General features: G+C 34.8%; 1 protein-coding gene across 4 annotated transcripts in view; it reads right to left on the reverse strand.

The window, feature by feature from the left end:
• Window positions 1-24,619, reverse strand: part of RPGR (retinitis pigmentosa GTPase regulator) — a 94,483-nt gene that overhangs the window by 12,721 nt on the left and 57,143 nt on the right. For 2 of the 4 annotated variants that reach the window (XM_027875584.1, XM_027875583.1), the window contains exons 13-16: window positions 20,190-20,255; window positions 16,363-16,926; window positions 3,376-3,564; window positions 1,037-1,094 (exon numbers count right to left, since the gene is read on the reverse strand). In XM_027875584.1, the coding sequence (XP_027731385.1) occupies window positions 1,037-1,094; window positions 3,376-3,564; window positions 16,363-16,926; window positions 20,190-20,255 (877 nt within the window). Of the gene's footprint in view, window positions 1-1,036; window positions 1,095-3,375; window positions 3,565-16,362; window positions 17,425-20,189; window positions 20,256-24,619 lie in introns of all 4 variants that reach the window. The other 2 variants (XM_027875582.1, XM_027875585.1) reach the window with 2 other exon arrangements.

Genomic DNA, 24,619 nt, shown 5'->3' on the forward strand with positions numbered 1-24,619 from the left:
TGCCTTGGCCAGGCCATAAGAGGAGTACGAGGGTCAGCTGAAAGCATCATCTGTTACGGAGGCCAGCTAAAGAGTGTGCTAAAGAGAATTCAAGAGAGGTGAACAGGATGGATTTCAAGATGTGAGGGGACACGAAAACTGTCTTCAAGCAGTTAAAGTGACATCATATGGCCAAAGAATCGACATGTTCTGATTGGCTCCAGTGGGCAGAACTAGGAGCAACTGGTGTAAGCTGAAAGAGGCAGATTTAGACGTAATGTAAAGAAAATCTTCTCAGCAAACATACTGATTCAAAGTGGACTGGGATACTCTGGAAGCAGGAGGCCTTTAAGCAAAATCCAAGTGGCCACTTGTTGAGTATGCTATTGAAGGATTCTTATTTACCCCCAGGCAGTAAAAGAAATCCACTTAGCATTACTGTCTTTGTCCCAGACATAAACTAATTTTTACTGGGTGAATGGAAAAATAGTTACTCATAAGGCTGTATAAACAGCTAAAAATAAAGATATAGGGTTACTAATGAATAATGATAGTTTGGATTTTTAAGTGGATTTATTTAATAATAATAATATGATAAATAGTTCATTAATATAGCCAGTTAGCATTTATAATAACCTTGTGAAATAGATGGTGCAAAGTATTACTGCCATTTTATAGATGATGAAGCATATGATCGGGTTTTAAGTGACTTATTCAGGATCATGCAGGTAGTAAAAGTTAGCACTGGGATATGAACTCAGGTCTTCTTAATTCTTAAGACCAATGTTTTTCCTATTACATTATGTGGTGTCTCTAAATTATGGCAATTGGAAAGTCCAGCTGATTAGGAGCCAAGAGACCTGGATTCTATCACTGAGTTGAGCCTCAGTTTTTTTCATTTGTGAAATATGACTTATCTTACCTTCCTGTTACGAGGATTAAGTGAGTAGGTAAATGTGAAAAGTATAAAACCCTGGTACAACTGCAATATATGTTACCATGTACTTTCTTTAAAAGTCTAACTTTCAGTTTAATTTTTAAGAGCAAAAACATTTACCTTTCTGACTTTCATTGCATTCCTGAATGGCTTGTTCACCTTGCTTAACGTTTTCTTCCTACAAATGAAAAGTAAATCATAAAATCAAATATCTGCTATGTTTCAACAAACATATTTATCATTTGTTATTACTATACTATTATTACTATTTCATGTTTAGAAACTAATTCTTGTTTTGTGTCATTATCCTTGGCAGAGATGTTTGGACATGATTAAGGTACACTGGTCCACAAGATCATAGATAGAGAGCCTGAAGGGATCTTAGAGGACATCTAGTCCATCCTCCTCAAATGAGGCCCAGAAAGGTGAAGTGATTCACCCAAGGTCACTCAGGCAGTAATAGGCAGAACTGGGATTCAAAGACATGTACTTTGAATCCAAATTCACTGCTCTACTCACTGTGCCACAAATAATATATCTTTATCATATTATTTGTCAGATGGTGATGTTTCACAATCTTAATACATCTTGTGACTTAGTGAATTAGAAGAAATTAAAAACTCATTTATGAGTTCTAAGAAAAGCTATCTTTTAGCATGAGCTGGTAAGTATTACAAGTCCTAATAATAAAATAATATAACGTTAACAAAATTATAATAAAAATTAAAATTATATAACAAAAATAATAATTACTATGAATTTAATGATTTCAGAATCAGAGAATGTTACAGGTAGAAGACTGAATGAAGATAATTAGATAATGGAAGATTAATTCAATCTCCTAATTTTACCAAAGAAGAACCTGAGGCCCAGAAAGAGGAGTTAATTCTCCAAATGTCATACATTTAATTAGTACTGAAGTTGGGACTTGATTGTGTATCTTCTCATCCTAAGTACAGTTCCACTATACCATGCTGGATATAAGGACACAAGATGTCAAGCAAAACAGTGTTGCAATTATTTACTAGCTAATTTAGTGGGGGGGTTTTAGTTGTAGAAGAAAGAAACAAAAAGGTGTCAAGTTGAGTACTGTGAAGTTCAGGAATAGCATAAAACCCTGGTCAGGACCAACCCCAGAGAAAATGGTGCATGTGTTGATGATGATGATGGCCTTAAATTTGCAAAACATTTTCTTTGCACTATCCCTTTGAGACAACTAGTTTGAATATTATTATCACCATCTTACAAATAAGTTTAGCTTAAAAAGATGACATAAACTTAACACAAGATAAATGGCAAACAGCAAGACTGGCCCTGGAATTAAGGTCTTCTGTTCCCAAATCCAGTTATTCTTTCCACTTGTCCATGCTGCCTATTAGGTAGTGGTGGGGGTTGTTTTCCTGCTCCAATTCTCTACCTTTGGGTCTTTTTCTTCCCTGACGTCTTCTGCTCACCCCTTTGAGAAATTTTAGAAGAGAACCTAATACAGTTGTTCAAGTAGGGATATGATCAAGTTCTCTCTTAGGAATATTTTTATTTTACAGGGACCTGCTTCTAATTGTGCAATTTCAGGCTTCAGCAAGTCATTAAGAGAGGTGTTTGGGGAAGCAGGGTTATTTTTCAGTATCCTTGAAAACAGATCACACTGATAGCTGTTTGAAATGTAAGGTTAGCCCTGCTACTAGACATGAATAGATATTTACCTTTAGGAAGATCCATTTTTCTCCCCCTGAGGTTGAGAAAGAGCTTACAAAGAGAGGCATAAAGCCCATATGTTTTGTCTTGCTCTCAATTGTGAGTTTAATTCTTATTTGATTCTCTCTTCTGATAATCATGGTCCAAGAATGTATCTGGCCACAAGGAAAAGCTCAGCACCAGTAGTAAATAACTGCTGATGGTTTCTTTGGCCATGAGACCAACCCATGAAACAAAGAAAACTACAAGCCCCCAGTTCCTTCCGCCTCTGAAGTGACTGTGTGATGTATGATGAAAAAAAAAATCACATAGTTTTTGGAATGTCTATAAATGTTAACTTAAATGCTGATATTAAAATGTGAGGTTTTTGACCAGTAACAAATTAACAAATGGGGATCAATTGAAGTTAACCAAGGACAAAAGTTCAGGGAGAAACAACAGCTGTCTTCAAATATTTGAAGGACTGTCACATAGAAGAGGAATTAACTTATTCTGCTTGGCACCAGAGGGGAGAGCTAGGGCCAATGGTTAGAAGGTTCACAGAGGCAACTCTGGGTTATTTGGGATGATATTTATCTCTATATTTGTTTTAAAAGCTGGTAGTTTAAAAAGGTTAAAAAAAAACCACTTTATAGAGAAAGGCTATTTTCCTTTGCTAGAATAGTAGCCACTTAAGAACAAATTCTGTTATTACAGTGACATCAAGAATACCTAAAAGCTAAACCCAAATAAAATCCTTTGATAGCCAAGCTACTACAAAATACCTTTTCAATGGTTTCAGCCATGGCGACACTGGTTCCTTCTACTTCTGCTCCATCATGGCTCTCTGATTTCACATCCTCTTCCTTCTTTTGTATTACTTTTCTCTCTTCATCTGCAGGTTCATTATTAGCTTCCATGCCTCCGTCACCTGTTTCTGGTGTTGTTCTTTCTTCATTTGACTCTTCTTGATCCTGAGACAAAATGAATACTCAGAGAAAGTTTTCATTCTTGCCTTTTAAAAAAGAAATTTTTTATATTATCTCTCCTACATGATTTCTACTGTCTATCAATACTTCCTATTACATTTATTCTAGTACTAAAGTAATAGAAAATAAAATGTCACACGATTGTCACAAGATATTACCTTACCTCACGTACGAAAGCAAACTGCTGTGTTTAAATATTTTCCCTAGGAGTCTTGTGATTTGTGTCCATATAGGCAAAATGAAAGAAATCAACAAAGCACTTAAATGTGTCATAAATTCTTTTAAAAATATCTTTAAAGATGATAAAACTTGAAAGGCATTGTGACCTACCATGATCATATTTTCTATACATTAAATATACTTTTCTCCTTAGAGATGTCAAGCCAAAACCAATTGAGTGATATCCATAAAGAAGCAGGTATGCTTCGATAAAGACCCAGAAACATATTTTAAAAGAATTACCTTTGGTCATTTAAATCAGTATCAAAACCAAGAAGAAAGCCAGTAAACTTAATTGGTGGACTGCTACTTAATAACTCTTCAATATCTTTGAATTAGAAATAACTCATATTTTTTAAAAAATCACCTTTAAACTGTGACTTTATTTTCCTTTTGAAGTCCAATCTTTGATTAGGACTTACTACTGCTAAGTAAAGGATTAATTGTATTTTTCCCCTAACTTTCCAAATTATGTACTTCATTGAACATAAGGGATAGATATGATAAATTTGTGGTTTTACACATAATCTCTTATTACCCAATCACAATTTTTTTCCTTGAAGACCACGTGTGCAATATTTGGTTCATCACTTCTTCCTCCTTCAGTATCATAACTTGCTTTTTGCTGTCAAGCTTCCCAGCAATTCCTTGACTAAGCTATGAATGTGGCTTGACTTAAAATTCCACCAACAAAGCATACAGTGTCGAGTTTGAAAATAATGGTGTGTCAGGGGCAGCTAGGTGGTGAAACGGATAGAGCACTGGCCTTGGATGCAGGAGGACCTGAGTTCAAATCCAGCCTCAGACACAGAACACTTACTAGTTGTGGGACCCTGGGCAAGTCACTTAACCCCACTGCCTAACCAAAAAAGAAACAATAATAATAATAATAATGGTGTGTCCTCAAATCTTTTACAAAGGAGATGGGAATTGACAAGTGGTGGAATATCGCATATAATATCTGATCAATTTTGCTGAAAATTTTTCTTTGTTGTAAAGAATGTTTCTCTGGCAAGGGGTTCAGGAGAGATATAAAGAAAATTTAAATGATGTAAAAATAAAAGATGATAATAAATCTATTAAAAAGAAGATAATGGTGTAAGTATAATAATTTAACTGTTCCTGTTTACATATGTGAAATGAAAAATTTAAGCAAAGGAAAAATATATTTTTATGTAGTGATACTCTAATTAACCAACAGACAAGTCTCAAGCAGCTAGAATGACCAGGACTATACAAGCCTCTTCATAGCTCTTTAAGATTTTTAATTAACCTCTGAAGCTTTAATAAAAATAACAAAGCATAGGCCATTTTAAATGGCTTTACATAATGCTAATCAAGGATCACGTTGTAAGCTACATAAGAGTGAGGGAAACTACCATTGCATTCTAACTAAAGCAATTTCGATAAATGTTAGAAAAATATTGGTTAAAATAATTAAAGCTAAGGCAAAACAAAATTACTTCATTTGCCTGCCATTATCTAAGAACTTCAGAAGATTTCTATCTGTGTAGTTTTTGTCTGAGGAAAAATAATATTCAACTTACTTTCACTGTAGGCTTATTTTGCCAATTAAGAAAAACCAGAAGCAACTTGAAATTCTTGTTTGTTACCAATTATTTTATTTTATTCTTGGAGACAGTCAGGGTTAAATGACTTGCCCAGGGTCACACAACTAATAAGTGTCTGAATTCACATTTGAACTCAGGTCCTCCTGACTCCAGGGCCTCCTCTATCCACTGTACCACCTAGTTGCCCATGTTAATTACTTTAATAAGCCTTTGTTTTTTCCCTCTGGTGTCATTCTGTAAGTCATCAGAGACAGCTTTAACTTTGAAAGTAAACAGACATTACTTACACACAACAGACACAGAGAATTGGTTACTAGAGCAAATATGTGGTTAAATGCATTATGTCTAAAAACATACAAATACTAGAATTTCACAACTGGAAGAGAACTCAGAGATCTAGTCCAACTCTTATCTGAAACATAAAGTTTTTCCTTATATTGAAACCTTTATAATTTTTAGGACTCAGTTCTACTCTGTGAGTTGTCAATAAGCAGAAGTCTTTCACATGTTGATCCTTCTAATATTTGAAGATAACCACAATATTCTCCTTTCTTATGTCTTTCTCCAGATTCCATTATACTCATTCCAACATTCTGTTTACCTGTGTCATCTTAAAATGTGAAACTTGTAATTATAGGAATTCAGATCTGATGAGACCAGTGGGACTACCACCTTTCTTGTTCTGAATACCAATTTCTATTAAAGCAGGCCAAGATCATATGAACTTGTTTGGCCCATTCAAAATCCCTATATCCCTCTCAGGTGAACCACTATATAGTCAAATCTCCCTGACTCCTTGTGCAGTTCTTAAAAAGACTAAAGCCAAAGATTTACATTTATCCCTACTAAATCTCATTTTACTAGATTGGGTCTAATATTCTAGCATTTTGAATCCTGATTCTTTCATAAATAATTAGCAAAAGTATTATGAATAAAATAAGTCTAAGGGCAGAATCCTGTGACACTGTACTACAGACCTCACTTCTAGCTGATGTTGATCTATTAACCAAAACTACATATGCAGATATTTTTCCATCATTTCCCCATGGATAGGCTGACATCAAATTACCCATCTTCTAGCAGTCTATTTCTTTGAAAAACAAGTAATAAATTACAAAATGCTCAGATTTTTACTTTTGTAGTAGGTCACTAATTTCACTACATAACTCTCAATCACCATTCCCTCTTCCTAGTTCTGACCTTTGAGGCTTAGTATAACAAATTGAGTCCTTTCTCCACACTAGAGATCTGCAAATACTTGAAAAGGCTTTCATGGCCCTTCCCTGTCTTCCCTTCTCTAGGTTAAACCACCCCAATTCTTTCACGTGATTTCCATGTTGAATGATTTGTAGGCTTTTCACCATTTTCTGGTCACTTTCAAACTTATCAATGCCTTTTCTAAAATGTGGCACCTAGAGATACAGTATTTCAAAGGCAGTCTGATGAAGACAAGAAACAGTGAGGCCATCACTTCTCTAGTCTTGTGAAAGAGTTTTCTCAGGGTAACCTCTTATCCCATGAACCTTACTGGCCACTCTATCATATTGTTGTTCAGTTGTGTCTGACTCTTTATGACCCTATTTGGAGTTTTCTTGGCAAAGAGGCTGCAGTGGTTTGCCATTTTCTTTTCCAGCTCATTTTCCAGAGGAAGAAACTGAAACAAATAAGATTATTAAGTGACTTGCCTAGAGTCACACAGCTAGTAAGGGTCTGAGGCCAGATTTGAACCTAGAGAGATGAGTCTTTTTGACCATAGGCCTGGTACTCTATCAACCAGCTAGCTGCCCCTCTACCATATTACTGACAACAAGCTGACAGTCCACCAAAACCTCTAAACTTTTTTTCAGCTGAACTGCTTCTCTCATCTTTTATTTGTGAAGTTTAATATTTGAAACAAGAGTAAGACTTGACATTTATCTCTATTAAATTTTATCTTACTTGATTTGGCCCAATGTTAGACTGCTTATAACCTGTCAAGATCTTTTTGGATCCTGACTCTCTAATTTAAGGTGTTAGCTATGTTATTGTAGCTTTGTATCAATATGTAAATTAAATAAGCATGGCTTTATGCAAGTTGTTGATGAAATTCTCTTAAAAATAATTTCTATTGATCTTTTATTTTTATATTACCTACACTGTACCTTGGAATTCCTCCCTCCCTCATTCTAACTCATAATATACTGTCAGCTAGTTCACAACTCTCCTTATCTTCAAGAATAGCCTAATAGTTGGGGGAATAGGTACTACTGGTCTGGTGAACAGGGAACTAGTTCCTTTCTTTTTTCCACTTTTGTGCGGGCAGCCACTTTTCCAGTTCCCTTTTCCTCCTTTTTTTCCATAGTTAATGGCCTTGGATTCACTCCTCTCTTCTGAGAGGGAGAAAGGGCAAAAGTAGAGGAGGGGAGAGAGACAGGAGAAAAGAGGAAAGGGTGAAAGAGACACACAAGAAGGGAGAAAAAGAAGGAAGAAAAGGAGGAGGAGAAGGAGATTGGAACACACAACAAATACAACAGAAGAAGAAATGCTTGACTGAGGTGGCCCCCTGAACAATACAAGCTTCCACCTGTGCTCACAACCTTATCCCAGCAAAAAGTTCTAGACTCATTTTGTGTCTAAACATTTCAGATCTATAATGTTCCCTGCTCTGATGAAAGCATAAAAATATGAATCAAAGTAGCCCTCCTTCACTATAGCTGCAAACCCTACTTTGTGCCAACAAAGAACCCAGAAGCATTAAGGTCTTTCTCCTTCCTGGTGTACCTCACCACTCATTAACTCTTCCTCAAGTGCTTTAGCAATGAACCCCACAGATCAGTAATGTAATGGTTAAACACAGCTTTATCTTAATAATAATCTAATCTTATCTTTTAAATACTAGGTGAATGGAAAGGAGATAAACTTTAAAGAAAGAAACAACAAAAAAAGCTCTGAAATTAATACATGCTATCCTGGGGAAGGAAAGGGCAAAGAAAAATGGAATTACTGCCTTGAACCTGCCCTGTTGGGTGAAATCAGCAAAACCAAGATGTGCATAAACATGCCTAAGGCCGAGAGTCCAGTACCAGTAACTTCATCACTGTTCTCTTGCTACCACTTCAGTCATTCTCCATAGCCCTGCTGCCTGGTCTCTCAATCCCTCCATTCCTGATCTCCAGCAAGGATGCTGCTGGGGCCCCAATGCCCCCTCCTAAATCTAGTTTGGGAGCCATGGCAGCCCCCTCTCCCTTGATGGCTCTCTCTCGCTCTGCTTCTGGCCTTCTCCCTCCTAAAAGTCTCTTCCTTGCTCACCCTAATCATGTGGCTTTGCCTTCCCCTTTCCTCTCCCTCAGGAGTGGGGTGGGGGGGAGCGTGTAGTTCTCCCACAGGCTAAGTGATGTGACTTTGTGGAATTTCCTATCTGACAGCACACATTGGCTTTCAAAGTTCTATTATAACAGCATGAGAAATTTTTTGCCAAATGCTTTACAAAAACCTAGGTAAACTATACCTTAGAGTATCCCCCTGATCTAGTCTAGTAACCCTATCAAGAAAGGAAATTATTTGATAAGACTTGTTCTTGATAAATTCACCTTGGTTCTTTGTGACCATTGCCTTTTCTAAATAGTCACTAACCATCTCTTTAATTCTTCAATTTATAATTTTCCAAGGAATCAAAGGCAAATTCACTGATCTACATTTTGTAGATACCCGTTTTTCCTCTTTTTGGAAAAAAAAAAAAAAGACATTTTTCTCTTCTCCAGTCCAACCTGTACCTCTCCAGTTCTCCATGCTTTCAAATATAACAGACAGGGCTCCCCTCAAAAAAAAGCAACCATAGCTACTAGTTGTTTTGGCACGCTAGGAGTTCATCAGGGTCTGGTGATCTATATAAATTAATGTAGGCCAGATAGGTACCTCTATTATCCTGAATACCAATTCTTTTTTAGTCATTTAAAATCTCTTCTTTTTAGACCTAAGATCACTTCCCTTAGCATAAAGAAGCATCAGACCAGCCTTCTTTCATTTTCTCCTCATTGCAATTATTTTTCTTAATATGTTCAGAATTTCTTTCCTGATAGCTTTTCAAGGGCTTATGAGGTGATCTTCCACAAAGAATTTTAGTTTATGGGATACTGCCTATGATTTCTTTGAAGTCTTTGAAATAATAGTTGGCGATTACATAGCACTTTAAGGTACGCAAAGCACTTTACATTCATCATTTTATTTGACTCTCTCAAAAACCCTGTGAGATGCAATTACACCCATTTTACATATAAGTAAACTGAATTGACAGAGTTAAGGGACAACCCTGATTGTATAGCTACAATTCAGTAACCATCTGAAGCAGGGTTCAAGCCCAGGTCTTTGTGAATCCAAGTCCTGTGCATTATTTGCATTATGCCACGTAGCTCTCTGTAAATCTAGGGCACATGTCAGACTATATCCAATGTTCTCTTCCTTCTCTATCATAAATTCTAAGATAGAGTTGTTACTTCTTCTCCTTCACCAAGATTCTCATCATTTCTCCTTCAACAACCAGTTCTTCCACACTGGCAACGATTGGGTCCAAAACAGCAATTCCCCTCATTGTTGCTTTCACATTTTAAAGGACAAAACTGTCATTAAGGCAAGCCAACAAATAATTAACTTTTCACCTAGCCAAAAGGTGATTTCAGTAGTTTTCCAGATATTTGAAGTCCTCCATCACTACTGTACTATGGCTTCATGCTAGACTTATGAACTGCTTCCCAAACATCTATTTCCTCCTGTTGATATGCGTTTCAACAACATCACTCCTTTCTGCCTCTGTTGAACTTATTTCCCCCCTTGAGTAGATCTTATTAATATATGATGCCATTCTACCCCTTTTTTACCTGTCCTGATCCTTTTGAATAAGGTATTAACTTTATTGAGCCATATTCCAGTTAAAATCCTATTCCAAGTCTCAACGACACCCATAAGGATCTCTAATTTCATTTTTCACTTGTTACCAATATTTTGGTCATATGCATATAAAAATTAGATGCCATGGATATAACTGGCTTCTCTTGTATTGGATTTTGTCTCCTTTGAATTTCTAGATGTCTTGAAGGCTATTCTTTCTACATAGTGGCTATCTTGTATGGCAAATCACCCTTGCAGTGTAACGCTTTTACTAGTATGTTTGGAGGGACATGATGTACTCTATGCTTTGTGAATCCATGCTATCTGAGCTTCTATTATACTTTTGGTTCTACTGTATTTGGGAAATGTCATTTTAAACAGGCCTACTTTCACTATTATTCCTTTAGTAGTTTTGCTATACAATATTTAGACAAAAATAAGGTTCAATAGGCCTAGATCACAGGACTACATATTTAGAGCTGGAAGGAATCTTACAAGTCTTCTAGTCTAACCCCTCAAAATGAGGAAGCTGAGTCCCAGAAGGATAAAAGGCTTGCCCTAGGGCACACAGCCAGTAAGTGGCAAAGCTGGGTTCTCTGACTCCAAATCCAATATATTTAAGCTTTACCATTGTTCTTCTCTAGGGGATTCCTATTCCAGATCTACAAATGCCACATGAATTGCATTTAGGACTTTTCTGTGCCACCATAAGACAGCGTGCAGTTAAAATTTTAAAGGCAGATTCTTTGTCACCACCTGCTTGTGGTACTTCTTTCTACAAGTGTGAGGTGAGAGACGAACACAGAAATGGCAGTTCCAGCATTGGCTGAGGGTTGTCTGTGCTCGCAGCAACAGCTCTGTTGAGCTACAGAGAGCTACACTATCATTGTTCAGTAATTTCCCAGGAAACTGGTGTTATGGGAATGATAGCTTTTCTCAGTGGCAAGGGAGCAACTGGTTTATAAAAAGGAAAACATACTCTATGAGTGCATAAACATGTATCCATTGATAAAAGCTTTTTAGTCAGGAAAACCTGAGTTCAAATCTGGCTTCATACACTCATTAGCTTTGTGATCCCGGGCAAGTTACTTAACCTCCACTTGCACCAGTTTCCTCATAATAATAACTCCTACCTCCCAGGTTTGTTATGAGAATCAACTAAGATATTCGTAAAGCATTTAGGCACAGTGCCTAGAACATAGTAAGCACTACATTAATGATAGCTACTAATATTCTTATTATTCACAATATTATCTAGAATTATAAATAATAAAACAAGCATAAAGTTTTTCTCATGATACAATATATATTTATACTTATATTAAATGGTTATATAATGGATTTCTTCAGAAGCATTTCTCCTACTTAAACCATAGTGTATGTGTATGTATCTGTATGTATGTGTATGAGCTGTATCTTTCAACATGTAGGATTTTCTCCCAAATTCTCCAGATTTTTATGTTTTTCTCAATATGCCAGAAATGTGATCTATAAAACTGGCTCATTACCCAGCTTGGGATTAATTCTTCAAGATACCCATTTTCTCATTATGTATAAGGAATATCCATAAACCTCTTCCTTCTGGTAAAAGTTTGGTTTTTCAGAATCATACCTATAAAATCAAAGGTCTCCTCATCATAATTCAGTTGTATATACAATGAGGAGAACTTTGATTCCGTAGGTGTAGTTCTGAAAACCAACATATGACTAATCTAAAATATGTCTAGCCTCACTCACCTCTAATCTTGCTGCTGAGGAGTAGAGTAGAAGCCTTCTGTAGCCCCTCTTCATGGCTTATCCTAAAATCCTTGGTCACACAGTCCTCAGGAGGAAGCTGTAATTCAATACTTGCTATACATTGTCACATTACTACTAGTTCTCATGGTACTCATTATTGACCAAATACAGTAAAAACTTAATAGGTTAGGTAAATGGGAAGATCTATTATTCAAATTCAGTTAACTAAGATTAAACAGGTGGTATCCATGATTTCTTAATCACCAAATCTAATGGCCTTTCTCAACAGCCATCCTTTTTGACCTGTTCACTGCCTTCTGGCACTGCCAACCACTCTCTTCTCCTTAATATACTCGTGTCTAGAGAAAAGAGAGTATTTCCATGGTATTATTTTATTCTGGTTTTCCTGACCTCTGCTCAGTCTCTATTGCTCTTTGTCCAGGTCACACCTGATTAACAGGAGATTATCCCAGCCCTCTGTCCTGGGTCCTCCTATTTTCTACCTTTATACTATTTCACTTAGTGATATTATCAGCTACCATGGATTCAATGACCCTCAGCTCCACTTATCCTCTCTTCTAACCTCTAGACTCCCATCTACAATTTCCCATTGGACATCTCAAACAGGCTGAAAGACATCTTTAACATTTCCAAAATTGAATTCATTATCTTTCCCTTCTCAACTTTCCCATCACTCTCAAGGGCACCAGCATCCTCCCAGTCACCAGGTACACAACTCTCTTAGACGTTATCCTCACTTTCTTTCATCACCTATATCCAATTTATCGCCAACTCCAGTTGATTTTTATAACATGTCTCACACATGTCTTCTTTTCTTCTCCAACACTGCTACCACCTTGGTTCAGGCCCCCAAAATTTCGCACTTGGAATACTGCAATAGTCTTCTGGTTGGTCTCCCTTCCTCTAGTCCATCCTCCACTCAACTGTCCAAGTGATCTTCCTAATGCAAAGACCTGACCATGTCACCTCTCTCCCTCATTTAATAAACTCTAAATGCTCTCTATCACCTCTGTGATCAAAGATAAAATCCTCTGTTTTGTGTTCAAAGTCCTTCACAACCTGGCCACCTCCTACTTCTCCGGTCTTCTTACATCTTAACCAATCCCATGCACTCTATGATCCAGTGACACTGCCCTCTTACTGTCCCTTATACAAGAAACTGTACATTTTCACTGTCTGTCTCCCACGCCTGGACAGAGAGAACTGTCTTCCCTTCTCATCTCTGCCTCCTGGATTCCCTCGGTTTCATTCAAATCTAAGCTAAAATTTCATCCTCTGCAAGAAGCCTTTCTCAATCTCCCTTAATGTTATTGCCTTCCCTCTGATACTGCCTCTAATTTATCCTGTATATAGTTTACTTGTACATACTTGTTTTTGTCTCCCCTTTCAGATAGTGAGCTCCCTAAGAGCAGAGAATGTCTTGCTTCTCTTTGTACACCTAGTACTTTGTACAGTCCTTTACACACAGTAGTAGCTTAATAAAAACATACTGACTGTTTTTTTACCTGGCAAGTTGAGGGACGAAAGGATAAAAGAGGGTTAGGAATGGTGGAGAAGAAAGGCTGAAGGGGAATAATAAATGCTACTTCTAAAAAATCACTTTACCAAAAGATAAACTAACACTACTTTTCCTAAAGAATCATAACATATTAGAGCTAGAAGAGGCATTAGAAATAATCTTGTCCAACTCCATTTTACAAATGAGAAAACTGAAGTTGAGACAAATGAAGTAACCTGCATTAGTTAGGAGTCAAAGCTCAGACTATATTCCAGACTCAGTGATCTTCCTACAACAATTCTGCTCATGTTAATACTCATTATTTAGTTTGTAGCTATTGTGGTGGGAATGAACCAAAGGGAAGCTTGTGTAGATTCTGAAATTCTATCAACCGAGGATGAGCTCTACTCAGTTACATACCCATCTAGTGGGTTTCCTTTTATACAGTTCAAATTTATCAGGCTTCAATAATTATGGCATGTAACACTATTTTAAAAACTGCTATATAATCTGGTTAGTTCAATGTTCGACATGTTGTTACATCTAAAATACAGGTAAACATAAACTGGTCTACAGTTATAGAATTTCTTATATAGGTTGTTTCAACTCAATTTAGATAAGATGGAAATGATTCTTGTACATATACCAGTCAAAATTTACAATTTTGCTTCTGGGAACGTCATCTTGCTTTTCCCTTAATCTTTCTCCCATATTATCATTCACATATTCCTTCTATCCTAATTTTTAAAGATTCATGCACAGAAAGCACTACACAAAGTTCATAGGAAGCCCACTCTCTATAACAATTCCTATTAATTAAAAAGCAAGAATTTCTCTCAGATAAAATATGGAAGAAACAGGAAAAGTGATGCTAAAAAGAATTAGGAGCAAATGAGTATTAAATAACCCTAGTTGTGTTACATACACTGGTTCACCTAAGGAAAAATGAAAATAACTAGTGTAAATGTTATACCTAAAAGTGAATATATAAATTAACCATTTTTTTAAAAAAAGTACTAATTATGCAAATTTAATCAAGTATTTTATTTGAAACATTCCAATGAAAAACAGATAAAAATGAAGAATACAGGAGAATCAACGAAGAATATATTGAGAACACACAATAAAGAGAACGACGTGAAGTATAGATGTTTGGAAAGCTAGAGAAGATAAAAGAGCAAAAGATCTTTACTCTGCCCAATTAAAAATAACAATAATTTATGGAAAATTAACATTATTTTAAAATGTTAACCATTTAGAGAAATTATTTTTTTTAAATCAAATATGGAATCAAATCAGTCTGGTGACTACTTCTCAGAAAATAACCAATTCAAATAAATTTATCCCTAGTCAACCATTTCTTAAAGGTATTGTATCCTTGTATTAAAATTAATAAAATGAGGATTATTTTTTATTTTCTTGGTGCAAATTATTTCCCTAAGTGAATGAACACAAATCCTAATTAATCTACATTTCAATGGAAAAAGTATACTCTAAAGATGATTTATTGATTACTATTAAGGAATGAAACAACTATGACTCTTATAAAAGAAAAGAATTAAAGGATTTTAGAAAATGGAAACATGTAGATGTGTAAGAAAATAAAATGATAGTTTCTTTATAACCTGTCTTATCAGTTATAGCTTTAATTTATATATATATGTATGTATCAGTTATAGTCACAATTTATATTTTCAGAAGATCAATCAACATGGTAGGCAAGTCTAAAATTAGAATCTATGGTATTAAATTTGTTGAGGTAAGATTTTCACAGACATTTATAAAATTTTTTGAATCCTTAAGGTATACTCTTTTAAATTATTGTAATTTGCACATGCAAATACTTAGCAATTTTAGAAATAATTTTCTAAATTTCTAAGTTACTTACTTAATATCACCTTTACATTATGTTACAAGTTTACATAAAAGATTAAATAATATAAATTATCTAATTAATTGTTAGAAATATACTAATGTCCCAAGTTGGCACCAATAATAATAATGCAATCCATTTACTCGCCATTGTGGTTAATAAAACCTGAAATTCTAAACTTGTTTGGCAGAATACTATAATATTAAATCAGAATTTCAAATCCATTACCTCAATGTTAGGTAATGGGGGAGGACATTATTCCAAAATTTTTTTGAATCTGATAACCCATTCACTAAATGTTGCTTTGACTGTGACTTCATTTTAGACCTCTGTATATTACTTTCTTTCATTTCTGACTTGGTATTAGAGTTTCTTTGGTATATTGTATCTTTGTCATATTTTACAGTTCCTTTTATTTGACTCACCTTTTTCTCTTTCTCACTTTCACCCTTTCCCTCCTCTTCATTGTCTTCTTTTTCACCCCCCCTTTCATCCTCTTCCTCTTCCCCTTCCCCCTCAGCTTCCTCTAACTCCTCTTCCTCTTCCCCTTCATATTCCCCCTCCTCTTTCTCTTCTTCTTCCTCCTCAGCTTCCTCTAACTCCTCCTCCTCTTCAGCTTCCTCTACTTCCTCCTCCTCGTCCTCTTTCTCCATCTCTTCATCCTCCTCTTCCCCCACCTCCTCCTCTTCTCCTTTCTCTGCCTCTTCATCCTCCTCTTCCCCTACTTCTTCCTCATTTTCCTTAGATTTATCTTCTACCCCTCTTTTACCCCAGTCCTCTTCCTCTCCCTGCCAACCCTCTTCCTCTTCGTCCTCGTCCAGTCTCCCTATCTCTCGCTTATCTATCTCCTCCTCCCCTTCTTCTTCCTCCTCCTTCCCCCACTCGAGTTCTTTATTGACTTCAGGGCTCTCTTCCTCAACTACTCTTTCATCTCTGCTCTCAGTAGTTTCCAGCTCATCTTCCTCTTCTATTCCCCACTGATCTCCTCCTACTTCACTCACCTCTGCATTTTCCTCTCCTTCACCTGTCTCTTGCTCTGCTTCTTCCTCTTCTGCTTCATTTAGAGCCATATCTTCCTCATCTAAGGAAACCAAAGCTTCTTCATGTTCCTCTTCCTCCTCTGCTTCTGCCTCTTCCTTCTCTTCCCCCCCTCCCTCCACCATCTTTTCTCCTTCCTGTGTCTCTATCACTTGACCATCTCCACCATCATCTTTGGCATTTACTTCTATTTTTTTCTCTTCAGACTGTTCCTCATTCTCTTGCTCATCACCTTCTAGATTACAGAGCTGGTCATCTATCTTTACAATATTTTCTTTTTCTTCATTATAACATTCCTTATTTGACTGAAATTGCTTAAAATTCTCAACTACATCCTCTTTACTATCATTTTCACCCTCCTTGTTATTTTCTGACTCTTCTACAGATTCTTTTTCGTTGTCAGAGTTTTTATCTTGTTTCTTATTTGTAAGTTCTTCAACAAAGCCTTCATTTTCTTCATCTTTAATTTTAATTTCACTTCTCTCACTATGTTCATTCTGGGGAAGTTCTTCTTTTTTGTCTTGCTCCTGTGGACCATCAGAGGATTTATTATCATTATTTTCTAAATTCTCTCCTCCCTTTCCTTCATCCTTCAGACTTTCTATTTCTAGTTGCTGACTTGTGTCTTGCTCTATTTCATTGTCAGAAGCTATTTCTATTGTTTCTAAATTCTTCAAAGTATTTACTTCATCACTTTCCTCCTCCACTACTTTGTGACAACAACTCTCACCAGTATTTATTAACTCATCTTTACTTTTAAGTGTCTCTTTCTTTGAAATTTCTTCAACAGGATTTGCTTTTGGTACAAACTGGGCTGGGTCACTATTTATATGTTCAGCTGAAAGTGACTTAGCTACTGTTGCTTGCTTCATAAGCATCTCCTCCTCCAAAGACTCATTCTGTGTCTGTCTCTCTTTGCTTGTTTCTGACATCTCTTCAACTTCACTAACATTTTTACATTCGGTCTCAGAATTGTTTTCAGTATAACATTCAAGTTTCTTCTGTTTCTTGGTTGTTTCAAGATTCTGTAAATTTGATGAATTAGTTACCATACAACTCTGGCTGATAAAAATAGCTTATCTACTTTAAGATTTTACTTAGGTTTTATATTTTTAGATTTTTGACTAGTAAAATAAAAATCTTAAATTTCAATAGACAGTTCTTTTCTCCATTTTCATAATGTGTGCTCTTTAAGTTTGTGGTAGATCTAATTTACCACATTTTAATACACTATGATACACCTGTGTCCCTATTTAACAATTTTTACATTCTTACTGTTTTGGTTTTCTCATTAATGATGTTTTTCTAAATCTGAATCTATTCTTTTACACTCTGAATCTACAGACTGTTTTTTAAAAGAACTAGAAAATCTAGAACACTACATATGAGATATATTTTAATCTTTTCATCTTCCTCATTTTTCAGTTTCATATTTTCATTTTTCTTCAATTCTATGGGAAGCACAAGATTTTAAAAAAAGAATGAATAAAATCATGAAAGGAGAAATACAATTTTTTAAAAAGAATAATGACTTGATGGAATGAAAATATCATAGGGCAAAGGAGGTTTCAAATGGAATAATTTTTTTCAAATTATAGCAGAAAAAAATGAATTATCTTTCAGAACATAATTTCCTACTCACTTAAAAAGTTTTATCTGGCCCTCTTTACCAGTTTTATTGTGGGGAATTTCTTTTTTGGACCAGATTTATGACTTCATCAGTTTACAGAATTCCCAGTATGGAAACTTCCTCCATAAATGAAACTCATCTGTAACATAATCTTTACATTATTCCTGAGTCACTGAGGGGTGACTTGCCCAACCATGGTCATGTAGCTATTATGTGTCAGACAAACAAATTAAACCCAGATATTTCTGATTCAAAAACTGTCTCTTAATCCCCTGTAAGATGCAGCTTCTTATGTTGTTCAATGGAAAAACCACTGATCTGGGAGTCAGAGGACACAGGTTCAAATCCCACCTTGATCTGACACTTACTGCCTGTGTGACCTGGCAGACTGCTTAATCTCCCTCGGTCTCAATTTCGTGAATAGTAAAATGAGTCGGATAAGACACAAATGACCTTTGATGTTTTTTCCCACTTTAGAACTATGATCCTATAATAGATCAGGTTATTTAATTAAATCATCTTACATGACAGGCAGAATGGAGTAGGGAGAGAACTCGTCTTGGAGATGGTATAACCTAAATACAAGTCTGCCTCTGACACACAATGGCCTTGTGACCCTGGGCAAGTCACTTAACATGCAAATGAACCAGGCAACTCCTGGAAACTACTATAAAGAACAGAACAGTTGCTGATCTGCAATGGAAGAGGTAGTTTCCTCAACAGGAAGCCTTTCTATATCAATGAAATCACAGGCTTGTACCATAATACTAACTTTACTAATTCATAATCCATTAATTCATAAATTATTTTTTAAAAATGATCCAAATATACTATCATATCTAACAAGGTGTGGACAGCTCAAGGAATCTTCCTTTTCTACTATTCACAAGTTTTTCATTTATGTGATCCTCAGGAAAACATCCATGATGAATAAACAAAGATTTCCTATATTTTATTCCAGATTAGCAAGATTTTACTTTCTTTTAATAACAAAAGTTCATAATTTTTTCAATTACTTGTTAGTGAAAACAAGCTTTCTATAATCTAAGGTCTCACTTTCCCCTCTAATTGTTAAATGCATACAATAAAGATTATTAGGACAATATCCTCCAATGTTTTAATAGTCGTATAATATCCTTCCTCATTGTTTATAAAATGTTTTGTGCTCATTTAATTTTTCTCATTAATTCACTAATTTGGTAATTCATATACTTTCTCTTTGTAAACTTTAAAGATTCATTTTTTTAAAAAATCATATTATCAAAGACATTCCCATAATCATAGCTCAAATTGAACTCTGACAATGCAATAACTGAGTATTATCATAGTATCTAGGTTTTATAAGATTTTCTAGTTAGTACTTCCCAATCCAAACCATTCTGTGGATTGGTAAAATATTAAAATTCTCTAGCAGGGACATTCCCATCATAATATAAACTCTCACAAGGGAGCAGAGGTGAGCAGAGCATGAAAAAGAGAAGGATCACCTTTTTTAAGCATACAGGTTTTAAGAATTAAGAACCTTTGATATTAAAAACAGTTTATGAACTCATAAAAATTTGCTGAGAAACAGTACTAGACCACTGACAAGCAATTAAGAAATATCTGATCTAATCCAATTCTATCACATATATGAGAAAACGAGGATATAGAGAGATAAAATAATATCCAAAGTCACTTAAGTCAATATAACAACAAAAAATATTCACATTTATACAAAGAGCTTTAAGATTTACAAAGAGTTTTCCTCACAACACTGTGCAAGTGTTATACCCATTTTATAAATAAGACTTAGAAAAGTTAACTAATTTTTCCCATAGTCACAGAGCAACTATGCCATGAAATGCCACCATGTCATCTTACTGCCTTACAGTCATATTGTCATGGCAAAAAAAAAAAAAAAAAAAAAGAATGAACAAGACAACAATCCTAAACAGGAAAGGTATTGAGCAGCCAATATAATTTCAAAATATAAATGTATACTATGTTGAATAGTACACGTTGAAGCAAACTTTTTTTCCTATGTTCTGAAACATAGGTAAATAGTTACCATTGTTGAAATCTTCCAAGAAACCAGTAAAGAAAAATGTTCATTTTCTAAATAAATGTTCTAAATAGATGTTGAAAAGTACCATCATTAAATAGCTCTTAGTACCATACCTTTTGTTTTTGAATTGGTGACAATCTTAAAGATTGATCAGTGGGATTCAGGCTCATCATATGTGTCTGAAATGAATAAAAATATTTGCTATAAAAAGAATGTGATGCCATAAGTTGCATTGATAAAAATGACATAAAAGTTTAAGTTCAATAAATACAATTAACTCTCTATCAACCACACTAATAAAGGAAAGAGATGGCTTGAATAACTTACTATGTCAATCAGATAAACCCAAGGTCATTTGTTCTTCACTTTGGTACACTATCTTATTTTTTTTGCAACAAACTTACCTTTATAATTATATTTACTTAGATCAATATTAAAACTAATTGATACTGTTCTGAACAGTTGAGGCTGGTAACTTGAGAATTATATGGGGTTTTAAAGAGGCCAGAGATTTCAGATTTTTATTGTTAACACACAAGCAGATAACTGAGAATTTATTAACTTGAGATTTTCATCCTGTTGCTTAAGTGCTTTCACAACTGCCTACGACTCATATATAACTGCTCTAAAAAGTAAAAGAGAAATAAAAGCACTACCAATGAAACTTTAAAAGGTGCTTCTCAGTTCTAGTATTTCATGAATTGGTGCTCTCCCTATCCAGATTTTCTGTGCTTTTATCATATTTCCTCTTAAAATCAAATCGAGTCAAGTCTTAGACTTTCTTTTCCTAGGTTAAAATCAGGGTGGAATGTAAGGAAAAAATTCCTAACAATTAGAGCTGTCCAAACATAGAATGGGCTTCCTTGGGTTCTCTCAAACTAGAATTCTGGAAGTAAAAGCTACAGCAGGATTACATATTTGGATATATTAGAAAATGGATTCAGAATTGAATTAGGTGGACTTTGAGGTCTTATCCAACACAAACATTGTTATTTCTGATGAAGTTTAAGATAATATCAGCTTATTTGGGGTATGCTTATTTATTTTCCAGTTTTTAAACTGCATTCTCTATTTATTAATATTATTTTTTCCTATTTTGTTAATATATGTTTCAGAGGTTTTGAACTAGGGTACATTTAGAGTACTAAAAGTCAAATTACATTTACTGGTGGTCTAAAAACTTTGTGATCCTTAGTGACCTCTGCCTCCTTCCTCACTATTCTGACCACTAGCACTACAAAAATGGATAGGGTCTATAGAAGAATGAGGATCACCTTATATTTTCATTTCTTTAGTTGCTGCAACCCAAAAAGAGTCTTCATCATGTGGCCAGCCTATTGGTGATTTATCTTTCCATACTTAGCTTGATTGGTCCTTAGAAAACAGACTTAAGTCTGTTACTAGGGCCATACTCAAAGACAGCATGGCTAGAAGCAGATCTTACCTTCCATTGTTACATCCTTTAAGAACCCAGATCACTTTTATACCATATGAGGCACTGGAAGGGAAGAAAGTTTGAATTTTTCCTCTGAGAACTACTTTAGTTACATCTCAGAAATTTTGGTATGATGCCTCATCTTTCTCATTTTCTTTCACAGTTAATGTTTCTCTGATTTGTTTTCTTACTCCCTCATAATTCAAGTCGTCATTATTTTCTTGATCAAAGCATGTATATTTTGATTGCATTCCCTCTTTTTATTACTATTTTTATTATGTTTTGCTCTATAAAGGATGTGTGTAGTAAGAGTGGTGTGCAAATTAACTGGAATAAAGGAAAATAATTAAATTTACTCATAGACTATGAAAACCTTAAAGATTTTTACATCTTTAAAAAGTTTTAATGTATGCTTCTTTTGTAAAAATAATCATTTATTCAACATGATTTGACATTGAGTTCACAAGGCTCTGACACATACTCTTGAATTATTTTTTCACAATGGATATTAAGCATATGATGATTAGTCCTTTTTCTAAGACTAGCTTTCATTCTCCATGGGTTTTCAATGGGGTTTAAATTAGATGAGTTCTCAGAGGACTGAAGCATGTTTATCTACATGTCTTGGAAGAATTTCTTTATTTTTTGTGATGTCTGATACGATGTAAGGTAATGTTACAGTGTTCCATTTCCATTTGGGAACTTCTCTAAACTCAGTTTCTGCTTCTCTGCATATTAATATGTTTAACAGAGTTCATCATTCCTGAAATAGGACCAAGACTTTCAGGACCATCAAAAATAAAGACTGTCAAATATTTTTAGTGGTGGGCATTTTGCAGTCTGATCAAGATGCTCAGATCTTACCAGCTCACCTAGACTTCTGACAATGGTTCCAGTACAGCCTTGAATGAAAACGTTTGTTTCATCAGTAAAAATTATACTTCCTAACATTTAAGACTTTGTATTATCTTGCTCATGACAAGTGTTTTTTTCTTCATAGCCAGTAAATAGCTCTTTTTTTGTTTAACTATTTTCCTTGATGGTATTTCAACTTCAAGAAGACCACACCACACTACAGAGGAATCAGTAACAATTCTTTTAGCTGTCAGGTACTTCTGATGGTTTTTTGCTTGTTTTCTAAGGATTTAATTAGGCTATTTTAATGCAATCCTCTGTAAATTCTTGGCACTGTTTCCACTTTTGATTACACTTTCCTTTGTTCTTCAGTGGAACTGTTACTATTTCATCATGAGTTTGAATGATCTTTGAAATGCTTAACTTCTACAACACCAATAGCTGCTGCAATATCTCTAGTCATTGAAGTGTGCTCTTAAAGAGCTATAACTTTTACACATTTCCTTGGAGCAACAGCTATCCTTTAAAAACCCCAGAATTAAAACTTAACAAAAAGGATCAATTAAATGTGTTTATGGAATGAAATCTAGCACTGAATTAATAGAGAATTAAAGGTAAAGAAACCAACTTAATCAGTTTCATTTGGTCAAAGTCAGATATTTTGAGTCATCCTAATGTCAATGTTAGCACATACACATGCAGACTATTACTGTCACAAAATGAAACCATATTAAAATTACTGCTTGCCCCAAGTAATTCATATACTATTATATTTCTGCTTTCTAATGTTATTTAATTATTTCTTTGTACCCTAGCACATAGTCTATTTTTTGAAAGTACCCCATGGTGCTAAGAGGTATGTTTTAATGTTTAATTTAATAATCTTTAATGGTCCCATTCAGGAGGTGCCATTAAGTTTTTCAACTACAGTTTCTACTTATTTCTATAATGTTTTTATTTTTCACTTTTATTTTTTAAATTATCACTTTATCTTTTTATTATTCAGATCTGAGAATGTAAAATTCTTCTATTAATTATTGCATTCTATAATTATCTATGTCTATTTGGAATTCAGTTTATCTTTATGAATTTAGATGCCACATCATTTGGCACATGTTGGTATTGTTTCGTTGTTTGCTATACCTTTAAGCAAATGGTATTTTCCAAGTTGATCAATCTTAAAATTTACTTTGCAAACTTGAAAATTTTTCTTTATTATTGAAATTGTGAAATTTAACCACTATATGATTCAGGATTTCAAGATGACCACCTATGGTTCTAAGTAATCTTTTGCTTTGTGTTGTACTATCTTCAAGAGTTATAAGCAGTTTTCTTTTATCATTTCCTGCCACATTAGGATTTTTTTTTAATTTATATGTTCCTCTGAGAGATCTGTAATCTTTAAGTTATTTCAGCATATTCTATTTTCAAAATCAGTCACTTTGGCTTGTATACAATTCATGCACTGTTCGGAAGTTGTTTCCTTTTGCATCTCTTTTGACAATTTTCTTCTCCTTCTCTATGTGTTGTAGATCTGTTATTTTCTCACAGTGCCTCTAATCCTTTGAAGAGATTCCCCAATGTGACTTCTAAATTATGTAATCTATATACTTATTTCAATTCTGCACTGAGAATTCTGATTTCTGATTTAACTTCATCCTTGATATCTTCTTTAAAAGTTTCATTTCCCTTTGGAACCACTCTGGATTTTTTTTTTTTTTTTGGCCGCTGTTAATGGCCTCAGACTAGTTTGAAGAATTCCCTTTATGACTAAGGAATTTTGGTTCACTTTTTTTTCACAGTGTATCTGGTCATAATAGTATGGGCTCTTTGAGCAATTTTATTCATTTGTACTGTGTCTTTGAGTAGGCTGGTGGAGCAGTGGACAGAGTGCCAGAGCTAAAGTCAGGAAGACACATCTTCCTGAGTGCAAATCTGACCTCTGACACCTAATACCTGCATGACCCCAGGAAAGTCACCATTCTGTTTGCCTCAGGTTCCTTATCTATAAAATGAACTGAACAACGAAATGGCAAACCACTCCAGTATCTTTAATAAGAAAACCATAAATGGGGTCACAAGAAGTCAGACATGACTGAAACAAACAAAAAACAACAAAACTGTGTCTTTACTAAACCTCTCTTTATCTGAATGGGAGCTTGGTTTACCTCAGCTTTCTCCCTTGAAATTTGGTTTTTAGCCTTTCTCTTGTGTTTCTAGTTACTCATCTCTTTTTCTTCTTCACTCTTCCCC

This window comes from Vombatus ursinus, unplaced genomic scaffold (genome assembly GCF_900497805.2).
Source record: "Vombatus ursinus unplaced genomic scaffold, bare-nosed wombat genome assembly UNPS02014809.1, whole genome shotgun sequence".
Lineage (NCBI taxonomy): Eukaryota > Metazoa > Chordata > Mammalia > Diprotodontia > Vombatidae > Vombatus > Vombatus ursinus.